The sequence below is a fragment of the Periophthalmus magnuspinnatus genome, chromosome 7, assembly GCF_009829125.3.
Source record: "Periophthalmus magnuspinnatus isolate fPerMag1 chromosome 7, fPerMag1.2.pri, whole genome shotgun sequence".
Lineage (NCBI taxonomy): Eukaryota > Metazoa > Chordata > Actinopteri > Gobiiformes > Gobiidae > Periophthalmus > Periophthalmus magnuspinnatus.
Window position 1 is genome coordinate 13,608,450 of NC_047132.1, and position 22,822 is coordinate 13,631,271.

General features: G+C 42.9%; 2 protein-coding genes across 2 annotated transcripts in view; one reads left to right on the forward strand and one right to left on the reverse strand.

The window, feature by feature from the left end:
* LOC117373688 (troponin C, skeletal muscle) overlaps positions 1-22,822 on the forward strand; it is a 277,430-nt gene that overhangs the window by 211,317 nt on the left and 43,291 nt on the right. The gene's annotated exons all lie outside the window — the stretch shown is intronic.
* LOC117372957 (glutathione synthetase-like) lies at positions 10,808-21,923 on the reverse strand. The gene is made up of 13 exons (XM_055223301.1): positions 21,851-21,923; positions 21,135-21,267; positions 20,841-20,983; positions 20,259-20,334; positions 19,200-19,327; positions 18,513-18,629; positions 18,275-18,355; positions 16,567-16,644; positions 14,431-14,497; positions 12,953-13,147; positions 12,251-12,332; positions 11,256-11,442; positions 10,808-10,931 (listed from the first exon to the last, which is right to left on the reverse strand). Exons 1-13 carry the CDS (start codon positions 21,856-21,858, stop codon positions 10,808-10,810), a joined length of 1,419 nt encoding a protein of 472 aa, XP_055079276.1. The 5' UTR covers positions 21,859-21,923.

Sequence of the window (22,822 nt, forward strand, 5' to 3'; positions counted from 1 at the left end):
TCCTGATCATCTCTGTCAGTTTAAATCAGTGCTTCTCAATTATTGTCTATCACCCCCGTCTATCTCCGCCTTTCTTTTCATCCCTGTTAAAATGTTTTCCATAGTGTCTCTTTAGCAAAAGTGTTTCTTGTTCACTGTCCTGTGTCACGATCTGTTCGCTCCCTCCTGTTCTTTGCTGTGCGCGCTGCGTACAGTACTAGTGTCGTACGCGATTGCAACCAGTCGTCCTGTACTTGCAGCTGAACAACACCCCCACAGAGTGATGCTGCCACCACCACGCGTCACTGTTGGGACTGTTTTGGTGATGAGCAGTGCCTGGTTTTCTCCACACAAACCACTTAGAATTAAGTATATAAGTAGAAATGTTGGAGACTGCAGAGGGTGAGTTCTGTCTCGACTGAAAATATATTTTATAAAAGTGTCAGTTAGCTTCATATTGTGACATGGTCCTGAATGCTGCAAAAAAGAGCCGCCATGTCACGGTGCTGTTCTCATTGTTACAGGAGCCAGTGTGCCTCATGTGAAAATATTGTCAGAGCAATTTATATGTTTGATCTTATATTGGTCTTGTTAAACCTTGTAAATGGAGCATTGGTCTTCAAATAATTACTCCACTGCCACCAATGTAAAATGATTTTATTGTTCAGACATGATTTATATAGTTGTGAGTCATGTAAGCATGTTCCTTTAATCCGATCAGAAGAATCACTGGAGACCAGAGAGTAGAATCACTCAAGTTTTATTATTCCCTACACATCCAATCTAATACACGTCAGGCGTTATTGCTGTCCCTAGTACGTGCACAGAGATCTCAGGGGCAGTCCCGTTTTGATCTGAGTGCTTGACCCTGAATGCCACATTTAAACATAAATCATGAATATTCAGTAGCTGGGCATGGACATCTTCTTCTTCCTTCTGGCACGCCTCTACCCTCCAGGCGCCCCACTGGCGCAGCGTTATCTGTAACAGATTGACCTGGGAGGACATGCTACACAATCTATCTATTGTCACAGTACGTTCTTTTCTATGCGATAGGGCAAGGATGGAGTGTGTTTGTGCAGTGTTGCGTGAAAGTCCTAAACCTCCTTTTAGTCTAATCTTTGATATTATGAGCAATGACGTTTACGTCCTTCATTCCCCTTTTGATCTATTTTTATAGATCACCATTTATATGTTTTCTTAAAATTCATACCGTGGAGCCAATACCGGTAATGTGGGTTTTACCTCCTCCTGCCTAAGCATTGTATATTGACCTTTTAGCTGACCACCTACAGCGCGTTGAATGACACGTTCAATTAAAGATCTAATCAATGGAATACAACAACAACCACCAAAGATAAATAATGCAATCACCATTACTAATGTGGTAGCCATTGACATTGCTACTTGTTTCCAAGAGCCAAACATTTTGGAGAACCACTCATCTAGGGGATTGTTAACACCTGAGTGAGAATGCATCGTGTCCGTGAACATTTGGAGTACTTTAAGAGTTCTGGTTATGGAGCCATCCGGAGCAGTATTATTAGGAATAAATGTACAACACTGTTCCCCGAACAAAGAACATACCCCTCCCCGTTCGGCTAATACCATGTCTAGGGCCATTCTATTTTGAAAGGTAGTTCTGGATACTGCGTCTAATTGTTCAGCCATAGCTATGCCTAAGGATGTGGTCAGATTGGTTAAACGCAACAAGTTGTAATGGAGATAAATTATACAATCTACATTTTTGTTAGGAGTGATAGGAAATATAGCACTAATTAATGGAAGATTTTCAAACCCTGCAGCAAGTTGATCGACTAGTTTATATTCATCTGGAACACCACGTGGTACACCTATAGCATCTACATATGTTGGGTTAGGGCCTAGAGCATGATTTACATCAGACATAGTGTCACGTTGACATCTGGTGTGTGTGGTATGTGAACCTGATTTAACAATAATGGTAGCAGGATAGATAAGAGAAACCAATGAACACACACCAGTCCAATTACCTGGCATGTGTCCTCTGAGAGTGTCACTTCCGCACCACCACCATACATCAACACGTTGCTTTAAGAGAACAAAAGATTTGTTTTTGGTTAGAGTTTCAGAACACATGTTAGGGTCAATAGAGCCTACATGCCTACAATCTGTACAATTTTTAGGACAGGTACTAGAAACACAGGTGAAATTACCCAATGTGGGAGTGTAAAAAATTGGAGGTTGGATATGAGCTTTTAGAATAGGGAAGATAAGGCCTAGTTGTTTACATGATGAGGATAGATTTGAATTGTTCCTTGAGGAGAGCTCCAATGCACATGATGTGTTTTCATAAATGCCCGGGACCAACTGCAGCTGTGGCCTTGCATTAAGGCAGACCACACAGTCTTCTCCTATACCTAAAGCAACATTTTGTGCGGATTGGAGCCAAATGTTAGATTGTAATTTAGTGCCAGTAGCTGAATAAACAAATTCTGCTGAAGTAAATCGTGATGGGTCCAGAACTTCAATGTATTTTGTATTTTGGTCTAATCTACCAACAGAAGTATAGGGACTAGTCTTGTTAGTTCTGATTGGATCTTGACATATAATTGCGTCGGTGTAATAATCACGGGATGGTCCGGGCACATATACATAAAATCTAAATAGTGTGCATTCAGAAGCATTTGCTTGTTGTGTGAAATCTATTGTTACTACTAAATGGGTTGCGGTCCTGGTTAAAGTTAACATGTTTTTCCATTTACTAGCTAGTTCTGTGGAGGACCATGGAGTCCAGTCATTACCTGAGTATGCAGCTACGTTTCCCCATGAATTGTCAATTTGTCCGGGCATCACATACCAGTGATAAGAGCTAGGGTCTACCAAAGAAGTTAACTGAGTCCCCCGATGTTTAAATAAGTGGAATGGTACACGAAAAACTCTGGATTCTCCAGTGGGAGTACACATTTGAGGTAATGTCACGTGACTGGTTTTGTTTGAACACTTCTGACCTGTTATTGAAATTAAGTTATCTGAGGTACTGGAGGCCCCACCTGCACATGCCCATAATGTTACACTAAAGCATAATACTGTTAATAATGAAATCCCCCTTTTGTGCGGGGTATAACCCCGTCCACTAAAAACCATTGTGTGTGTAAGCGTGCGTGTACAAGCCTTTTGACAGGGATGCAGGGTAGCCACCCGTACCGACTCCGACCAGAGCACAATTGTGTTCAACCTGGAAGGCACAGAGAAATTGTTCAGCATAAGCGAAAATAATTAACCTAAAAATAATTAAGGTAAAATTAATTAAGAGGAAGATGAGGGGTCCTGTGGAGCAGGACGGGTTTGGGACAGGTGAAACCACCAGTCTCGTTTCCCTGCTACTCGAACAGCGTGAGAGGTGCGAGCAGTCACAGTGATGGAGCAGCAAGATCAGTATCTTCAACAGGAGCAGCCTGAGAGGTGACCTGAACAGAAAGACTGGAGGCAAGAGCATGCAGCTGATCCCAATATGCTTTATAGGGAACAGAACGTGAGTTAGACACAGGTAAATAAGGCAAGGCCGTGCTGCCTGGGCCAGGCATCACCCTGCCAGTCAAAAGTTCATAAGGTGAATAGCCAGTGGTTCTGTGAACAGATTGTCTAGTGTGAAGAAGAGCAATAGGCAGAGCCTGGAGCCAATTGAGACCTGTGGTAGACATAATTTTAGCCAGAATAGATTTTAGGGTCCTGTTGACCCGCTCGACCATCCCCTGCGATTGAGGATGGTACACGGCCCCGAATTTGTGAGTCAGACCAAACATTTTTTCAACCTTTTGGAGAGAAGCATTGTTAAAGTGTGTTAAACATATCCCGCGGCTTGTTTGGCGGCCAAATCAGCGGCATTATTCCTTGAGCTGTAACAGAGTCAGATTTAGAATGGCCAGGACATTTGAGAATAGCCAATTCACAGAGCAAAATCACAGCTCGAGCCATACTTTGTACAACATCTAAATGCTTAACAGGTGAGCCTTTAGTAGTTTTGAAACTATTTCGTGTCCATGAGGCTAAATCGCAACACAGAACACTGACTACATAAGCTGAATGGCAATATATAGTTACCTGTTGTCCAGTAGCAGTCTCCAAGGCCAAACACATGGCTAGGAGCTCAGCATGTTGAGCAGAGGGCTGTTCTGTTAAGAGTTCACTTACCAAAGTTTTGTACTCCCCTGACTCGGGAAAGTACTCGACTACTGCAGCCGCAGCAGAGAGCAGACCATCAGTTTTTCTGAAGCAACAGCCATCAGAGAAAAGAACACGTCCAGTGATGAGAGGCTTGACCTTTAAATCGGGTCTGGCCAAGCTGAGGGTCAGGACAGCGGCAGAACAGTCATGGGGGTGCCTTCAGTGCCCCATGAGTCAGCAATATTATGTAGAGAAGTTTTCCAAACAAGATGAGGTTGTTCCAGAACCTTAAGTAGGCACATCTGTCTAAGTGAAGACATAGTAAAAGAAGAAGATTGAACCAATGATACAACTGTGTGATTTGTAACCACGTGCAAAGGATGAGACATGACAATATGACCCATCTTCTGGATCAGAGACGCGACTCCTGCCGCCATCTAACCACAAAAAGGTTGTTTAGTTTCAATTGGTTCAAGCAAGGTGCTAACATACAACAACACACATCTGCCAGCGCTGGACTTCTGATACAACACACCATTTGCGGTGCCTCTGGAAACAGAACAATCAAGCCAAAAGGGTTGAGAAAAGTCTGGAGTAGCCAAAGCGGCTGCCTTGGCCAGCTCCTGTTTCAGTCTAATAAAGTCTTTGTTTACCTCCTCAGTCCATTCTAATGAAGCAGTCAGACTGCGCATGCCTTGTTGTCTTATCATAGCTCTGAGTGATTGTGTGGTCAGAGCCTAGTCCGGTACAAAAGATCTGCTGTAGCCACAGAGGCCTAAAAATGTGAGCATACGTTTCACTGTCACCGGCTTTGGGTGTTGTAGAATGTCTTGTTGATGTTTAGGGGACATCTGACTACCTTTCCCTGTGATGACACTACCCAAAAACTCAACTCTTTTCCTGCAACATTGTAGTTTCTTTCTGGAGGCCTTGAGCCCATTTTGTTCTATGCATTGTAGTATCAGCACAGTGGCTTTTAGGCACAGCTCTGGAGTTGGGGCAGCAAAGAGAATATCATCAACATATTGCATAACAACTACACCATCTGGGAGAGTGACCTGTGACAACACAACTTTTAGACATTAATTAAAAATTCCTGGACTTAATTTGAAGCCTTGTGGCAGTCTTGTGTACTGCAGTTTACATCCTTTGTGTGTAAACGCAAACAGGTGTCTCACCTCTGGATGCAGAGGTAGGTAAAAGAAAGCATTAGCCAAATCAATCACTGTAAACCACTGGTGACGCGGTGTTAGGTTTTGAAGCATTCTGTATGGGTCAGGTACAGGAGGACATGGGTCCACTACAATGTCATTGATAGCTCTAAGATCATGAGCTGCTCTGAATTTGCCAGGTTCTTTCTTTGGCACAGGAAGCAGAGGGGTGTTATAGGAAGAATCAGACACCTCCAATACTCCTGCCTCCCACACGCCTGTGAGAGTGTCATCAATTCCCTCTGCAGCTGCTTGAGATTTGTGTCTATACTGTGGAATATAAACATGTGTGTTGTGATCATACTTAAATGTCACCTCTGGTGTTGTGGAGCAATGTCCTACGTCATGAGGGCCTTGTGACCAAACAGAGTCAGGGACCTTTTTTAGTTCAATGTCATTTCATGGTCTTCCATCTCACGTCCATGATCACGAGATATTGCACATCTTTCACACAGTCCTGTAACAGTGAGAAGAGAGTCAGGTGTTATTTGAAAAGCATTCTGAGACTGAGAAAATAAAATGTTTGCGTTCTCAGTGGGTTTCCAATCATCAACAGTCAATAGTCGCTTGACCATGGGACCTAAATCTTTGGCTTGGTGCCTGGGAGACAGTGCAAGAGACACATGTGGGACCGCGTCAGGTGACCTGTACCACAACAACTGGCTGGGGGTGAGGTCACATGATGCGGCCACACCTTCTTGAGCTATGAATAATTTTGTGATGACAAAAGTCCAATCTGTTTGATAAATCTGAGCATCAAATTCTTCTCTATACACCAAATCACCTTCTCTGTCATAGAATAAAGTACAATGGAGTGGATCAGTGGGCGGGTGGTAAGGAGCTAGTTGTTCCACCCAGGGCTTCCAGGTTTGCCACCAGGAAGTGAGAGAATTAGAGCAATGTAATCTAGTCCAATACATGTCCACAGCAGGTTCAGGTGGACTAGTTTCTCCCATCAGATACTGTCCATTGCCTCCTGGGCACCTCTAGTAGTAGCCTTCCTCATATTGGTCGCCAGCATCATCGTGTTGGTAATACTGGCCTGCTCCTTGCTGCCATGGCACCGGGCCTCTGTTTGGTGGGGGCCTGTAGCCTCGTCCTTGTCCGTGGCTGCCTCCAGCTCCTCCCCTTGGGCCTGGAGCCTGGAAGTGACCTTGGATCGGGTTAGCAAAGTGTTGTGGACACTCTCTGTGCCAGTGTCCATTCTGGCCACAAATGAAACATGAGTCCTCACCAAAGCCGCGCCCCCTTCCACCTCTAGGTTTCTCAAAGCCCCTACGGCCACCCCTGAGTCCACTCCCCTGACTCCTGCCTTATTGGTAAACAACCATCTGTTTTTCTGTTTTTTCAGCTTTCTTTTTATCTTTTTCTTTTCTGTTACTATCAGTGTCTCGAGCCTGTTTTAATTGTAATTTCAGTAATTGAGTAGACATGTCTTTCAGTTCATCTCCATCTTTGTCTAATTTGTCTTTGTGTAATTTTAATAAATGCCCTACATGTAATTTAAAGCGGTCTTTGTCCCATATAGCCAATTCTGGGTTTTTGTTCAACTCTTCTTTCACAGGTCCAGGTAAGTCAGTCAGTATAGCACCTTTAAAGATGGCACTAGTGCTGTCGCTTCTAAATGGGTGTCTGTTAGTCTTGTCAAGCCAGCCAGTCATGGCTTTTCTATACCACTCAGCAGGGTCCTGGTCAAAAGTCCATTTTGGAACACTCGGGGCCGTAGTCTGTGGGTCTGGAAATATGTCACGTATCGTGTCAAAATACTCTTTTGCGTGTGGTCCCAAGGCAGCCTCATCTCCCACCCCATCTGTGTCTGCAGTGCGTTCAATTGTTGCCAATTCGTGTCGTGAGTATGCTGCGGAGAGAAGAGCTCTTACATCGCCCATGGCAGCCTGTTGACCTGTCATTACTTTCACAAACTCACTCACCCAGAAGGAGCCTCCTTTAATCAGTGGCGGGAGCCTGCCACCCATCGCCTGTAAATCTCTGTACTGGAATGGTTCATAGCCACCCAGTTGGCCTTGTGCAGTTACTCTCAATGGATAGTTACCTGGATACTTACTCTGTGTCTTACTCTGTAGTGCACTCCGTGTCCCAATGGGAGACCGTTTGGGGATGCAGCTTTTTCCTCCTCTCTTTCTTCCTTTTTGAGCTGCTTTATTTAATAATTTTGTCATTGCTGCACTTTCTGTCACTTCTTTGTCTATCTGTTGTTCCTCCTTACTGTCCTCTGAGTCACTGCTTTCAGTATTTCTGTAATCATAAAGTTCAAAGGGTTTTATTGTGGTTTGGCTCTTTACACTATCTACATCGGATGAGACTATCTGTTCCCTTTGTTGTGCTCGCTCTCTTCGACTCTGATCCAGTGTTGCCTGTAACTCTGCATTGTAAATGTCTAATTCTGCCTTTTGTATTTCCAATGCCCTCACCTTGTCTTGGCTCACTTGTAATTCTCTTAATAAATGTTCAGTTCTAATTTTAGCTTCCTCTCTCTGTTTATCTTGTGTTTTGTGCTATAGATATAGTTGGGCCATGAAGCGCTGCTGCTCCTATCCCCAAGGTCAGGTCTGATAGTGACCCATGTCTGCGTAACTCTTTCCTTCGTTTACCACACTCTGCTAATGTTACCAAGTCTTCCTCACTCTGCAACTCAGTTTTTATATTACCTGAAAATTTCATTACCAGGGCCATTACATGTGTCTGGTCTGGATTCAAACGAGGAGGAGGAGGTGGTGCGCTAGGAATTGTAGGATACACAGAATTCGTCTGTTTTAATTGGTCCTCCTCTCTCCAGTGCATCTTTTTAGTCACTTGCTTTTGTGTGTCAGGTTTAGGCCTGGGTGTGGGCTTACTTACCTTGGTGAGCGCTGAGCATACCACAGCACAGCTATGCGCCACACGTCGTATCTCCTCGCATGCTTCCACTTTTTTACTTAGTGCTTTTTTCTGAAATATACTTTCCCTTTGTCTCTCCTCTGTGGTCTGCCCCATCACGTACTGTGATTCCTCCTCTCCTACCCACAACTTACACATATTTTCCCAGCATGGATCTGTCCTCATGTCTTTGGGCATAGTTACCTGTGCGCGAATCCATTCTTTATTCAACCTTTCTTTTTTCTTTGGCCTTTTTGCTTTTCTCTATGCCTGCCAGCACTTGCTCCTCCACTTTTTGCCACATATCTAACCATTCTCCATCCAGTGAGTCCTTGCCGCCCTCTAGTTGCGGACATCCACCAAACTCTTCACACTCCCTTGTAAACTCTTCCTCCATAGTTCTGTTTTTGTTCTTTTGCTTATTATTATAATTTCTTTTAATTTTTCTATTTTTTATCAATATTTTTTTATGTTTTGTTTTATTATTTTTATTATTATATTATTTTTTTTTTTTTTCGTGAGGGACTCTAACCCTTCACCAGGGACTTGAACCCTGTACCCTTATTATTTTTGGGGGACCCAAAACTCCCCAGGGAAGGGTTGTACGCACCCAGCTACGTAGGGACACGTCTGCCCACTACACCAGTCCACGGTGGGTCACAGGACTCGAACCTGTCTTAGTATCAGGACTTGAACCTGAACTCGGCCGGTAACCTTTTCCGTGAAAAAAAATAAAAATAAAAAATAAAAAAATAAAAAAATAATTAATAAATTAATTAATAATAATAATTATATATATATATATATATATATATATATATATATATATATATATATATATATATATATATATATATATATATATATATATATATATACATATTTATTTATTTATTTATTTATTTATTTTTTTTTTTTTTAAGGGACTTTAACCCCGTGATAATATTACACCTGTAATTCACCAGTTACCCCGTGGCCCCTCTGTCCCTAAAATGCTATTTTAATATGGTCAGTTTGCTAAATTTAACCACAGGCGGCACCAGACAGCACGGTGACTTCCTCAATTTACATGTAGTCAATATGGAAGTTTTGAAAGGTCTTCCTTACCTCTTTAGTTTGCCGCGGCGGGAACTCACAATGCGTCCAGTCGCCTTGGACCTATCCTCGAGGGTCGGTCTCCGTCCCCAGGGCCTCAAGATCGGATCACGTCAGGGGTCACCAAATTGTAAGCATGTTCCTTTAATCCGATCAGAAGAATCACTGGAGACCAGAGAGTAGAATCACTCGAGTTTTATTATTCCCTACACATCCAATCTAATACACGTCAGGCGTTATTGCTGTCCCTAGTACGTGCACAGAGATCTCAGGGGCAGTCCCGTTTTGATCTGAGTGCTTGACCCTGAATGCCACATTTAAACATAAATCATGAATATTCAGTAGCTGGGCATGGACATCTTCTTCTTCCTTCTGGCACTCCTCTACCCTCTAGGCGCCCCACTGGCGCAGCGTTATCTGTAACAGATTGACCTGGGAGGACATGCTACACAATCTATCTATTGTCACAGTACGTTCTTTTCTATGCGATAGGGCAAGGATGGAGTGTGTTTGTGCAGTGTTGCGTGAAAGTCCTAAACCTCCTTTTAGTCTAATATTTGATATTATGAGCAATGACGTTTACGTCCTTCAGTCATCACGATTTCTAAATCCTGTGTACATGGGCAGTATGTAATTGTAAGCTCCCTCTCAGTAGCACGTTAGAGACAGCAGGGGGAGCCAGTGTGCCTGATTTGTGTGAAGACATATTAATAGAGTACTGTATTTATATGTCTGTCACAGGAGTAATGCTGATTGACTCCACCCTGTGTCACTCCCCCTTCAGAGCTCTATCGCAACACAATCAAGTCAAAATTCAAATTCACTTTTTTTTATATTGCACGTTTTACAAACAAAAGGGTTGCACAGGTAAAGAGAAGTTTAAAAAACTCAAAAGGGTTGAAATGATTGTTTTAACATTTCCAGTCCTAAAACACTAAAAACAGAACATTCAAACAAAAGCAAATCCATGAAGTAGCAATATATTGATAAAATAAAAATAAATAAAAGGCATAGAGGATGACACGACTCATGCGGGGTTAGAGGTCAGAGAATAAATGCGGGTCTGCATGCCACTAACAAAACTACTGCACATCACATCAGATTTGTCAAGTTGCTTTTTACAGTTTTGTATCATATTTTTGTATATTTATGGAGAATTGTCATGTGGGAGCATGGGTGATGTAGACTTGTGGGCAGAGCCTTGTATGTGATTGTACTGCTAACTGTAAGGAGGGTTCGAATAGGACCTGGGAGAGATCAGACATGCAGGGATGACACCTAAAACCTCTTTATGCATGTTTTTGATGAGGGAACAACATTACAACATGTTTCCTTTCTTAGATTTCCTGTTCCTGGTTGGACACAGCAGCAGATGTGACATATGCAGAGGTAATTCCATAACTGTTACCTAGCAACCATAATGTAAACAAGGACCTTGATGTGTCTGAATGACACAACAGAAAAAAGCATGAAAATCTGTCATATAGACGTGATTATCTTCAGACAAGAAAGGGGGTGCTGATGGCTCCTCTCCCAATTGTGATCCCTCCCTCTGCGTACTCCGCCATCTTGGATCTGAGCAGGACACCCACCACTTCATTGGTCAGCACATCTCTGTCCTGCCTGACACATGAACGACAGCACATTTGCATTTTAAACAGGTTTAAAATGGGATCTGGAGGACTAAAGGGGAGAGTGAAGAGGGGGAGGTCTGGAGGACTAAAGGGGAGAGTGAGGGGAAGGAGGAGGGGTGGGAGGGGAGGGGAGGGGGGGGGAGTCCACAGAAAACAGCACAAATACTTGCTTATTCTGATATTTGAATGAAGCTAACAACAATAGCTGCTCACAGGCCTTTATTTGAGGGAGATGCTTCAGAGTGAGAGACAATGGACTATGTAACATCTGTTTACCATGAGAAATAGATAAAAACATTGGCTTTGGTTTTACCTGACATAGGCTCCTGCCACGCCCAGCTCGCACGTACAGTCAGTAAGCACAGGGGGGCGCTCTGCTGACACTATGATATTAGGGGAGGGTGTGGCCTGGATCTTGTCCATAAGAATATAAGCCGTCCTCTCTTTTCCTGGGGCCTCCGTCAGAACACGGCTGATGTCTGAGCCAAAGAAGTTATTTCCTGTGAAGGGGTCAAAGGTCATTTGACACATATTACACAGTAGTTAAAATTAGACCAAGAAAATATATCACAGTTTAGTTAAATCAATATTTAAAGTGTCAGAAAAATGACATCCTGCCTAAATGATGACATAGTTAGAAGGATTGATCTGCATGTATGTCTATGGTGGAATGCTCAGCAGTTACCATGGTGACTCAATGCACACATTAACCAAAATAGTTTTAAGATCATCTGAAAATGCAAGAAAAATACAAAATGATTCACACAGCACATTTTCAGGAGCCTGTGGTTGTTATCGAATGAGGTGAGAGTGACGAACTGAAAAACTGTTGGCTAATGCTAATGCTAATGCTAGCTAGCTTGTGACTATAATGTTATTTGTTTAACAGAACAAATCAGCTCACCTGTTGTAGTCCAGATAAGTCAGTTCTCTTTATGGTGAGATTGTGTTAAAACAAAGCTCAGATTAAAGTCTGAACTGAGTAACAGAACCTCAGACAGAGCAGTGCCTACAGTTAGCATCACACTCTCAAAGAATGTTAATGACCTCAGCTCCAAAGTATCAATTCTGTTTTAGAACTACTTCGTGTTTGTTCTTTGTTCTCAACACCGCCATCATACAGCTGATATGACAGTTTTTTCTAATTATTATTAAATAATAAATACATCAACAATGGAACATAACCAGGATACCACGTGGTGACGGACATTTTTTGGCTTCATTCACACATGACCCAGTTCTGATCCTGTTCTGGTCAAATGCAGGTAAATTCCTGGGTCAGCTGCGTGTGTGAACGTAGCTCCTCACCTCCTCCTTCTCTCTGAGGTTTAAGAACAAATCGTTCTGGAGCTGCTAAGGCCATGTCCACGGCTCTGTCTCCCTCCGGGCCCTAAGACACATTAAAGAGCACATGAAGAGCACATGAAGAGCACATGAAGAGCACATGAAGAGCACATGAAGAGCATATGAAGAGCACATGAAGAGCACATGAAGAGCACATGAAGAGCACATGAAGAGCACATGAAGAGCATATGAAGTGCACATGAAGAGCACATGACGAGCACATGACGAGCATATGAAGAGCACATGAAGAGCACATGAAGAGCATATGAAGAGCACATGAATAGCACATGAAGAGCACATGAAGAGCATATGAAGAGCACATGACGAGCACATGACGAGCGTATGAAGAGCATTGTCAAACACCTGTCCAATCACAGCCTCTAGGTGCGTTTTTTAAATAGGCTGTTAGCTAAGGTGATGTGCAGCTATCCATAGGGGGCGCCAACAGCATATGATGATTTGTTGTGATGACGTTTATGACCACGTGAACTCCCATTGGACACAGCGATTTTCTAACATGGAAGTCAGCCGACTTGTTTCTTTTATTAAGTCGTTTTAGATGAATATTGTGATTTAAAATGTGTAAATTATAACATAGTGATCCACATTGTCAGAGATGAAAACTACAGAGACACAAGCACAATATGTCTTTAATGTGTGTCTGACCAGGTCCAGGGAGTAGAGTCCGGTGAACGTGGCTCTGATCTGCTCCACCACATGAGGGCGCTCTGGAAAGAACCTCTCCAGGACCCCAGGCTCACTCAGAACCTGCTGTACCTTCTTCGTCCCAGCCAAATGTGTGGCGATGTCCGGAACCTTGACGGCACGTGAGCGCTCGAGCAGGAGGCGCAAGTCCCAGATCTGAAGAGACATGAGAACTGTGTGGAAGCAGTGTGTAGAGACATGAGAACTGTGTGGAAGCAGTGTGTAGAGACATGAGAACTGTGTGGAAGCAGTGTGCAGAGTTTAATCTGAGGCAGGTGTGAAGTCTCAGGTGGAGTTTGCTCTAACTGTCAGACTGCAGACCTGTTGCCTGGTTAATGGTTAATATCTCTGTAATTACTGGACTGATCCCATAGACTGTATGAAAAAACGGACTAAGTGAGTGTGATGTCACCCACAGCGTTCAGCTCCAAATGAAGCTCATTGAGTTACAGTTACAGGGGCCAATTTGGACCAGAGTTCCATATTTGGAATTCCGACTATGAGTATCGTAGCAACCAAAGAGCCAATCTGGAGCGAGGCTGATGAAGGTAACACCCCTTCCCACCTGCACCACTGGTTTAGCACGGAGCGGGTGCTTAATAGCATTGTTAATCAAACCTGTTGCTAACGTTAGCAGGAGCGACCTCAAGGAAAGAAGGCACCTGATTGTTATTAATGTTATATTTAGATTTACAGACACAATAGTGAAATAAAAACTACAGAATCATGTAGAGCGGGTTAATACGAACATTTTAAGATGCAACTGATGAGTCTGACAGCAGTAGTTACAGAAAGAGTGGTGAAAATTTTTCATTGTGAAGTGAATTGGAGCCAGAGTCGATGGAGCCGGAACATCACTCATGTTCATTTCCTATTTGGAACATGGCGGCTAACACATTAGCTATGTCCATTTATACATACAGTCTATGGTGACACCTAAACTCTGCTGTACATTCATGTCACTGAGAATGTGATGAGCGAGAGAGGAGGGAGCTCTGCTGTATTCTACAAACATGTTTAACCAATCAGAAAGTGAGGGTCCTGTTTTGTCACAACTACATGAAGATTGACATGAAAGAGGTCAATCACAACTGAGGGTCCCTCACAGCTGATGGAGCTTCACAGCTGCGGGACCTTCACAGCTGAGGACCTTTACAGCTGAGGGCCCCTTGAGGGCCCTTCACACCTGAGGGACCTTCACAGCTGCGGGGCCCATAGTGCAGAGGCCCAAGAGGATGAATGAACTGTCCAACCTGATCATGGCCACACTCTTCTCTACAGGCACTAGACTCAGGGGTACAGAGCCTGCGGAGATCACATTTCTGGATCATAAATTTGGAGATTCCTTTAAAAGCAGTGACTCTCCAATAGAGCTGTATAGGCTCTGCCCTCTGTGTGAGATCATGAAGTCATCCTCCTGTGTACAGATGAGTGTTTACCTGCTCAGTGTAATGATCAGGGGCATGGCCATAGCGGAAATACACCACTGCGATCTCTCTGCCATCTCTGAAACCAAACATCTTTGGTTATTAATAGCAAAAGACGAAGTTTAAATCTGTCAACTGGACAAATCGTTGTAGGAGTGAAGACGTTTCGCTGTTCATCCAAGCTGCTTCTTCAGTTCTGGTTAGATTACTGGTGGCCACTGCGTTATATCTATCTGAAGGGAGGGGCTAACTACATTGAAACTGTAAACATCTATTGTCTCCACTTTCAGCTGAAACTACCCTATTCAGCCCTTAACGACCCTGAAGGCAGTGGCCATCAGTAATATCACAAGAACTGAAGAAGTGGTTTGGACGAGCAGCGAAACGTCTTCACTCTTACAATTATTTGTCCAGTTGATAGATTTAAACTTTGTCTTTTGCTATGGATCAGACACAGACATCTCCGGTTATTAACTTAAACCAGCCCTGTTCTTCAAATTTTTATGTTCAGATCTTTAACCATGTTCTAATCGTTTCTTGTCATTTACTCACTCAAAGTTGTATTTGGAGTGATTCATGTTTGAATAATCTTTAATCTCTTATTTTCAATCTACCATTTTGTCAATCTACCCCCATTGCACGCCCACTATGGCATACATACCCATTATGGCATACACACCCACTGTGATGTAAGTGCCCACTGTGGTGTACACACTTCCTTCTCCAGTTTTATTTTCTTAATCGGTGATACTCGTAGGACTTGGCAGCATTGTGTAGTCATTTTGGTAAAAATTTAAAAATATAAAAATCTAGTGTGATGTGCAGCTGCACTGATACCAAGTGAAAGGGCTGGGACTCATATTCATCAATGGGCTGCCAATACCAAGAGCCAATACTAAGAGCCGATACCACTGTAAATGTGCTGTGTCGTATTTGACCCTCACAAATAAGAAGGTACTTCTCTAAATTACAATGGAATTATACCTTAGTCCCGAGGGCACCGGGTTTATGTCCAAAGTGTATGGTGAGGCATTCACGTGGGACGCTTGAGGTGGAACTTTTGTTGGAATTCGCCGCATGTCAACGAATGTCAGCTTCAGGAATACATCCAGTACTGTATCACACTGCCACTGTGTGCTTTTAACTGTATGCTTATAATAATAATAGTAATACTTAAAACTGCAAGCAGTAATAAAGGCCTTCGCCACCCCCTGCGACCACGGGGTACACGCCACAGTGAAAATCCTGCCTTTCGTTCCCGCTTACATCGCCTGTTCCCCCAAAATCATCATCAAAGTAATACTACTCCATTCATTCCAATGAGATCATTTATGACATTGTCACGCCTGCACCGTTGGAAATAGAGGCATGTCTTCATTGGCTTTTTTGTTCAGTATGATGAGAGGAATATGTGTACAAAATTTCAGTGTTTTATGACAAACTAAATTTTTTCATCTCAGTGAACTAAAACCCATGTATTTCAATGAGAAATGTTAGACGCTGCCATGGCAACACCTTTGCAAATAGAGGTATATTCTCATTGGCTTTTTTGTTCGGTATGGCAATAGGAATGTCCATGCCAAATTTCAAATGTTTGTGACAAAGTTATTTTTTTGAGTACCACTCAAAAGCTCAAGGGGGCGCTGTGGAGCAATGTAACATTGGACATATGTAAATTGCATATGATTTCCTTCACATCAACAGTTTTAACAAAATGTATATTAATGCCGGGAAATTGGACACTGCATGTTTGAGTTACGTGCCATTTAAAACTTCAAAAAACGTCTTTTTTCTTCGCAGGCTGACCACACCCACATTTTATGACTTAAAAAATTAAAGTAGCCTATATTCCCACATGGGCTTAGTTCATTTGAAGCAATTTGCAAGTTTCTTGAATAAAAATCCACGGCGTAAAAAATTCAAATGTGAGAGTGAAAATTTTGAAAAAATTGGGTTCCGCCCACAATGACCGACTTCCTGTAGGGTTTAGGGTGGGGTCATAATATATTGTATTATTATTATTATTATTATTATTATTATTATTATTATTATTATTATTATTATTATTATTATTATTATTATTATTATTATTATTATGGAAAGTTTTCCAAAGTTTGTTTTTCACTGTCTGTCTCTGCTGTGACTCACACAAACAGTCTGTTCTCTTCATCCAGGGACGCTGAGGCACAGACCTCCTCCAAAGAGCGACGAATCACACAGATGTTCCTGAGACAAGTGCGAGAGGTGTGACAGGTGAGACAGGACAAAATAGTGAAATAAAAACCCCAGGATCATGTGGAGCGGGTTAAAACCAACATTTTAAGACCAAAATGACGAGCCTGACAGCAGCAGTTACAGAGAGAGCTGAGTCCATGGATCTTTAAAAATAACTGGAGGGTATTACAGCTAATGTGTTCAGACCTGGGCTTCAAAAAAAGGGTTTGACGTCTCTAGTTGGACGCCTCTGCATTTGAGGCAGACGCTACTGGCACGTGCATGGATGACGTTGTGGACAGACTTAGGAGGAAAATACCTGACTCGTCCAGGGCATCAGTTGATGTGTCCAGGGTGTCCGTTGCGGTCTATGAGTGCTTTGGATACTTTGTTTTGTCTCTTTGTGAATGCTGCAGACCAGGTATAGAGAGTGGCTTTAATGGATTTATTACATAAAACTCATCAGCAGGGCTAGGCGGCGGCGTGTCTGGGTCCATGACTAGCCTTTATGCTAGCCGGTGTGCCCAGCATAATTACGTTGCAACTAGTTTGTAGCTGATGTCTTTCTTCTTTTTCCGGATTATGACTTCGCTTCACTGGTGCGTAGCCTCTGACTGGTTGATGCTGTGAGTCAAACGCCAGAACAGAGCGAACAAAGCCTGAACAGAGCACCTAACACCTGAACAGAAAGACCGATGCCTTTACAGAGCGACCAACGCCTAAACAAGGTGCGTCAACCATAAATTGTGCATGTAAACTCCATGCCCCTAATGCCGCAGTGTGAATACACCAATAAAGTTGTCTGGAGCTGGACTAGTGGCCACTCATTTGTACTACAGTGAAAAAATCCCTCCTCCCCAGAAAGAATTTTTCCCACAGAGTGCAATCACAGACTGCTCGTGTTCGGCTGACGGGGACTGACAGTGACTGAAAAAAGGTCAGCTTTTGTGTCAGTCTTTACCTATTTTCACCTCATAAACTTTGTCAGTTCAAAATCCTTCGGCTGTCTCTAGCTCTGATTGGTCAGAGTAGTCGTATGATATGGGATACAGCACTCCTTGAGCCTGAATGCAAGAAGAGCAGGACAGCACCCGGTTAGTGGGCAGGAGAGCCACAAGACATACTGACCCTCTAAAGCTAATGTAGAGACACGTGAGCTCGGCCCAATCACTTGAAAGAGGCGGCCATGTTTAGGCCCCGGGGTTTGGATTTTTTTTCCCCTGATGACACAGGCATATTCCAAGATGACAATGCCAGGATTCATTCTCAAATTGTGAAAGAGTGGTTCAGGGAGCATGAGACATCATTTTCACACATGGATTGGCCACCACAGAGAATCTTTGGGATGTGCTGGAGAAGGCTTTGTGCAGCGGTCAGACTCTAACATCTCCACCATCCGTCATCAATGCAAGATCTTGGTGAAAAATGTATAAAACAATGGATGGAAGTAAATCTTGTGATATTGCAGAAGCTTATTGAAACAATGCCACAGCGAATTCGGGCAGTAATCAAAGCTAAAGGCGGTCCAATGAAATATATTTTCATACAAATAGATAGACTGATAGATAGTTTATGAGGAGAAGACAGATGTGCCGGGTGAGAAGGTCTGAGTGTGATTACTGTAAAAGTCCTGTGTGTTTACCATCTCAACAGCGCCATCTCCAAGTAGCGTTGGATAGGGCGGTTGAAGCAAGTGGGTAAGACCAGCAGCAGCACCACGGCTCTGAGAGAGGACATCACAGAAGAATATTATCTCGAGTAAGAGTAACACTACTTCAGAATAATATTTCTCAAGCAGAAGAACAAAGTAATGTTCCAAAAAAATATTCAAGTAAGAGCAACCCCTTTCAGACCCTTCTCTGACCTCTGACCCCTGGTACCTGTGTGACCCGTAGAGCTCCCAGGCTTTGGCCACAGCTGAGGCGTGCAGAGTGGACGGGAACTTTTGTTGGAGCTGCTCACTCTCCTCTGGGCGTCCAGCGTATCTCAGAACGTCTCTACAAAAACAACAAAAGGAACATCAAGTCTCACTCACATCAACACAGAAAACAGTGTGGATTCTCCTATAGACTATATATATAAAAGGACATAGCTAACATGCTATCCGCCATGTTCCAAACAGGAAGTGAGCATAGGTGCGATTTGGCTCCATCAACTGCGGCTAGCTTTTATTTCACTATTTTGTCCTAAAATCAACATTATATTAACATGAACAGACCAATCAGACCAATTCTTTCCCTGTTGTCCCTCTAGCAGTAGCAACAGATTTGTTTGACAGTGTTGCTAAGCGCCAACTTCCTGCCGAACCAGCGGTGTGGGCAGGAAGGTTACCTTCAACAGCCTCACGCCTGATTGGCTCTTTGGTTGGCTCACGGTAGGAATTCTAAATATGAACCTGGGCTTCAAATTGGCCTCTATAACTGCTAGCCTCGATGAGCTTCATTTGGAGCTGACACTGTGAGTGACATTTATACAGTCCAGATCGTAAAACTTGTCAAACACCTGTCCAATCACAGCCTCTTATTTGAACAGTCCAATCACAGAGTCTTGATGATTTGAATTCTGACCTGTGCACTTCCACCAAACGGGCACTAAGCCCTCCCATCCCGACAGCAAACGTGTTGATCTCCACCTGCTTCAGAGAAGAACCCTGGTCCAACATGTAGTCACAGCGATTCAGACCCAAGACGATGGACTGAAAAAAGAGAGAAAGAGAGGGTTACAGGGAGAGACGGGGTTAGAGAGGAGCGGGTAAGAGAGAGAGGCACAGCATATAGTCACAGCACCTCAGACCCAAGACGATGGACTGAGGAGAAGAGCGAGGATTAAAGACTTCTCTTTTCCAAATCTGCATTTATCGTTTAACATGTTTTTAAGTCAAGTTAAGTTTTATACGAGTGAACGCAGCTGATCTGACCCCCAGCAACGCTTTCACATTTTCATAAGCTTCCATTTTCGTGCTAACACCTCTGTTATTGTACTAGCACTGAGGCTAGTGCTACATACTAGTGGTGTTTTTTCTATGTACAAAATGAAGAATGACTTGGGGAGTGATGACCCTGAGCTCTTATGTTAATGTTGGTCACAAAGATTGTTCACAGACACAGTAAGAGGAGGTCTCACTCCGCACTCAAGAACATCAGACAGACTTCATCAGACGCAGATCATCTTTGGTCATACGGTCGTTCTAAGTTTGGTCTTTGTCTCATCTCACTCTGAAACCAAAGACTTAGATCATAAATCTTTCGCCACAGACAAAATGGTGGACAGTCATCTTTATGTCTCTGCTCTGAGCTCTGAGACAGTTCCCACTGCTACAGCATTTAAACAGAAAGGAATCACATGGTGCAACAAGGTACACCAACCTCATTACCATGTAGACCAGTCTCTTAACCATGAGACCAAGCAGTGGTACTGGCATTGTTTCTGTCTGTATTTACACTGAGCCTTCCCCGTCACATTCAAAGTCATTTACCCAGGAAATTTCCAGATAAAAAATTGCATGGATTAGTTCTGGCTTCGTTCACACCAGTTCTGACCCTGCTCTGGCCAAATGCAGGTGAACGTCCGGGTCCAGCTGCGTACGTGGGTTGGGTCAGAGAGGAGGGACAGTGGTCGGCACTCACCGGGGTTCTTCCTTCTCTCTGGATCTGTTTGTAAATGTGGAACAGTCGAGCAGTGAAGTCGTCCACTTCTATGGTGCTGAAAACACAGTTTAAACACAGAAGTTAAAAAGTACAAAAATACAGAAGTATTTGTGAACAGAATCCTGCAGACACAAGGAGACATTTTTCTGACACTTTAAACACAGAGACACAAGGAGACACGTTTCTGACACTTTAAAGCTGCATTTCACTAAATCAGGCCGTTGTCTTTTATTTGTCTAATCAGAACTATTGTATCATTCAGACAGGTTTGGGCCCTTTACTTTATGGTTGCTAGGTAAGTTATGGAATTACCTCTACATGTGTCACATCTGCTGTTCCTGTTCAACCAAGAAGTAACCTCTTAGACTTCAACAAAAAAATAAAAATGTATATTTAGTTTTAAATTGTCAATTGCTATGGCAACTACCTGATGTTTCCTCATTGTGAAATCCATGGATATATATACTGTACATAAGAGCAGTGGCTGTGATATTGGTTAGTGCTCAGTTTGGGAGTTTTTAATGCAGAGGTCTCCAGCCAATCATCTCTCAGGAGCGTTACCTGGACAGAGCCTTCTCCAGAAACGCCTCGTCTTGACTGACCCGATCCACCAAAGTGTTGAAGAGAGTTTGGACCTCCACAGCCTGAAAGTACAGAGCCCTGGGCATCGGAATGGGCAGGAGGGTAAAGGGCATGAGGGTCACCTGCAGAGAGGGAACTGGGTCAAATACAGAGGAACAGAGTCGGAGGAGCAGAGTCAGAGGAGCAGAGTCAGAGGATCAGAGAGGAGCAGACAGGAGCAGACAGGAGCAGACAGGAGCAGACTGGAGCAGACTGGAGCAGACTGGAGCTCACATGTGCAGGTTTCATGGTGGGTGGAGGCCTCATCAGAACTCCATGTAAACAGGCTGCATCTCGGGCAAACTCCACCAGGGGCTGGAGCAGAGCCTCATCTTTGAGCAGGGCCTCGAACAGCCCAGGACACGATCTGATAGAGATAAAGAGCAAAAGATGAATTGCAGGGGTCTGATGCTAATTGGGGCACTGCTCTGTCTGAAGTTCTGTTACTCGAGTTAGACTTTAATCTGAGTTTTGTTTTAAAAAACTGATTTAAAAGTTGAGCTGATTTGTGCAGTTAAACCAGTCCCTCTCAAATAGTATTACAGTCACATGCTAGCATTAGCCAACAGTTTTTCAGTGAGTCACTCTCACATGTTTGTGTAAAATCAAAGTCCTAAACAGGACCATGAATGCTCGGACTGATCACAGGCTCCTGAAAATGTGCTTTTGAATCAATTTGGGATTTTTTCTTGAGTTTTCCAGCGATCTTAAAAGATTTTTGGCGGTGCTAATTGCTAATGTTTGAACTGCATCACCATGGTAACAACTGAACATTCCGCCATAGAGATTCATGTAGAACACTCCCAGCATGGGAGTCACTGCAAAGTAAAATCCGTTCTATAGGGACTACGGGGAGGTTATCAAATTAAGACCCAAAATGCAAAATCACTAAATAGTAATAAGTTAATCAACAATATAACACTAGGAAGAAAAACTGAAAAGACTCTCACTTGGACATGTTTGGATGTTCCCTCTGTTCTTCGTCTGTGGAGCTCAGCACACACAAACACAGTAGGAGTCTGTTCAGTCCTGGGGCAGGAGCAAACCTGTGTGACCTGCCTCACCTGTGAAACAACTGTACAACTGTTCCATTCTTTAGCATTCTCCCACAGTATAATGTTAACACACCGGAAATGTGGGTTGGTTTTATGAGCCCTTTGCATGTGTTTGGTTGCATGTGTTTGGTTGCGTGGTTTGGTTGTGTGGGTTTGGTTGCGTGATTGTTTTACTGGAGTGTAATGTATTTTGTGTTCCATGTTTTTGAAGGAAAATCATTTTATGAATAAAGTGTGGTTGATTACAGTTTGGTTGCCAGGTAAGAGTTCAGAATTACCGCATCATGTTTGTGGCTACGCAGGAGGTAAAACAACTCACTTCAGCAGAAAAACTAGTCAAATAAAAAAAAACAAAAAAAACAAGAACATATTTGAAGCCTTAAACCTACAGAAGTTAAAGAGACGACAGAAAAATGTGTTAATCTTACTCTGTTTGAGTAATCCTGTCTCTATTTGTTTATCCTGACTCTGTTTAATCCTGACTCTAAATTGATGGGAAGTAAAGCAGATTTTCTTATATCCAGAGAATGAATCAGTCTCTGTTTCAAGTATATGTAGGATGGAGGCTGATAGGCTTTGTCTATATATAATAAAATGTCATCACAATATAGAGAGATATGATGATTAGTATTATTAAAAGTTATAGAATGGATAAAGTAATTTTGTCTTATTTTTGAGCTAACAGTTCTAAGGACAATGCAAAAAGAAAAGGATTTAAAGGGCACCCTTGACGACATGATCTAGATATGGGGAAAGATTATGTAATACTTCCACTTATTACCACATCTGAAGAGTCCGTGTATAATTATTTTACCATATTGATAAAGATTTGTCCCAGTTAGTGATCCATAATTATCCAGAGATACT

Excerpts from the sequence above, each read along its gene's own strand:
- LOC117372957 (XM_055223301.1), bottom strand. Across the intron at positions 18,356-18,512 it reads GAGCTCTACGGGTCACACAG|AGCCGTGGTGCTGCTGCTGG; the intron begins GTACCAGGGGTC and ends GTCCTCTCTCAG. Across the intron at positions 14,498-16,566 it reads GAAGAGAACAGACTGTTTGT|AGATGGCAGAGAGATCGCAG; the intron begins GTGAGTCACAGC and ends GTTTGGTTTCAG.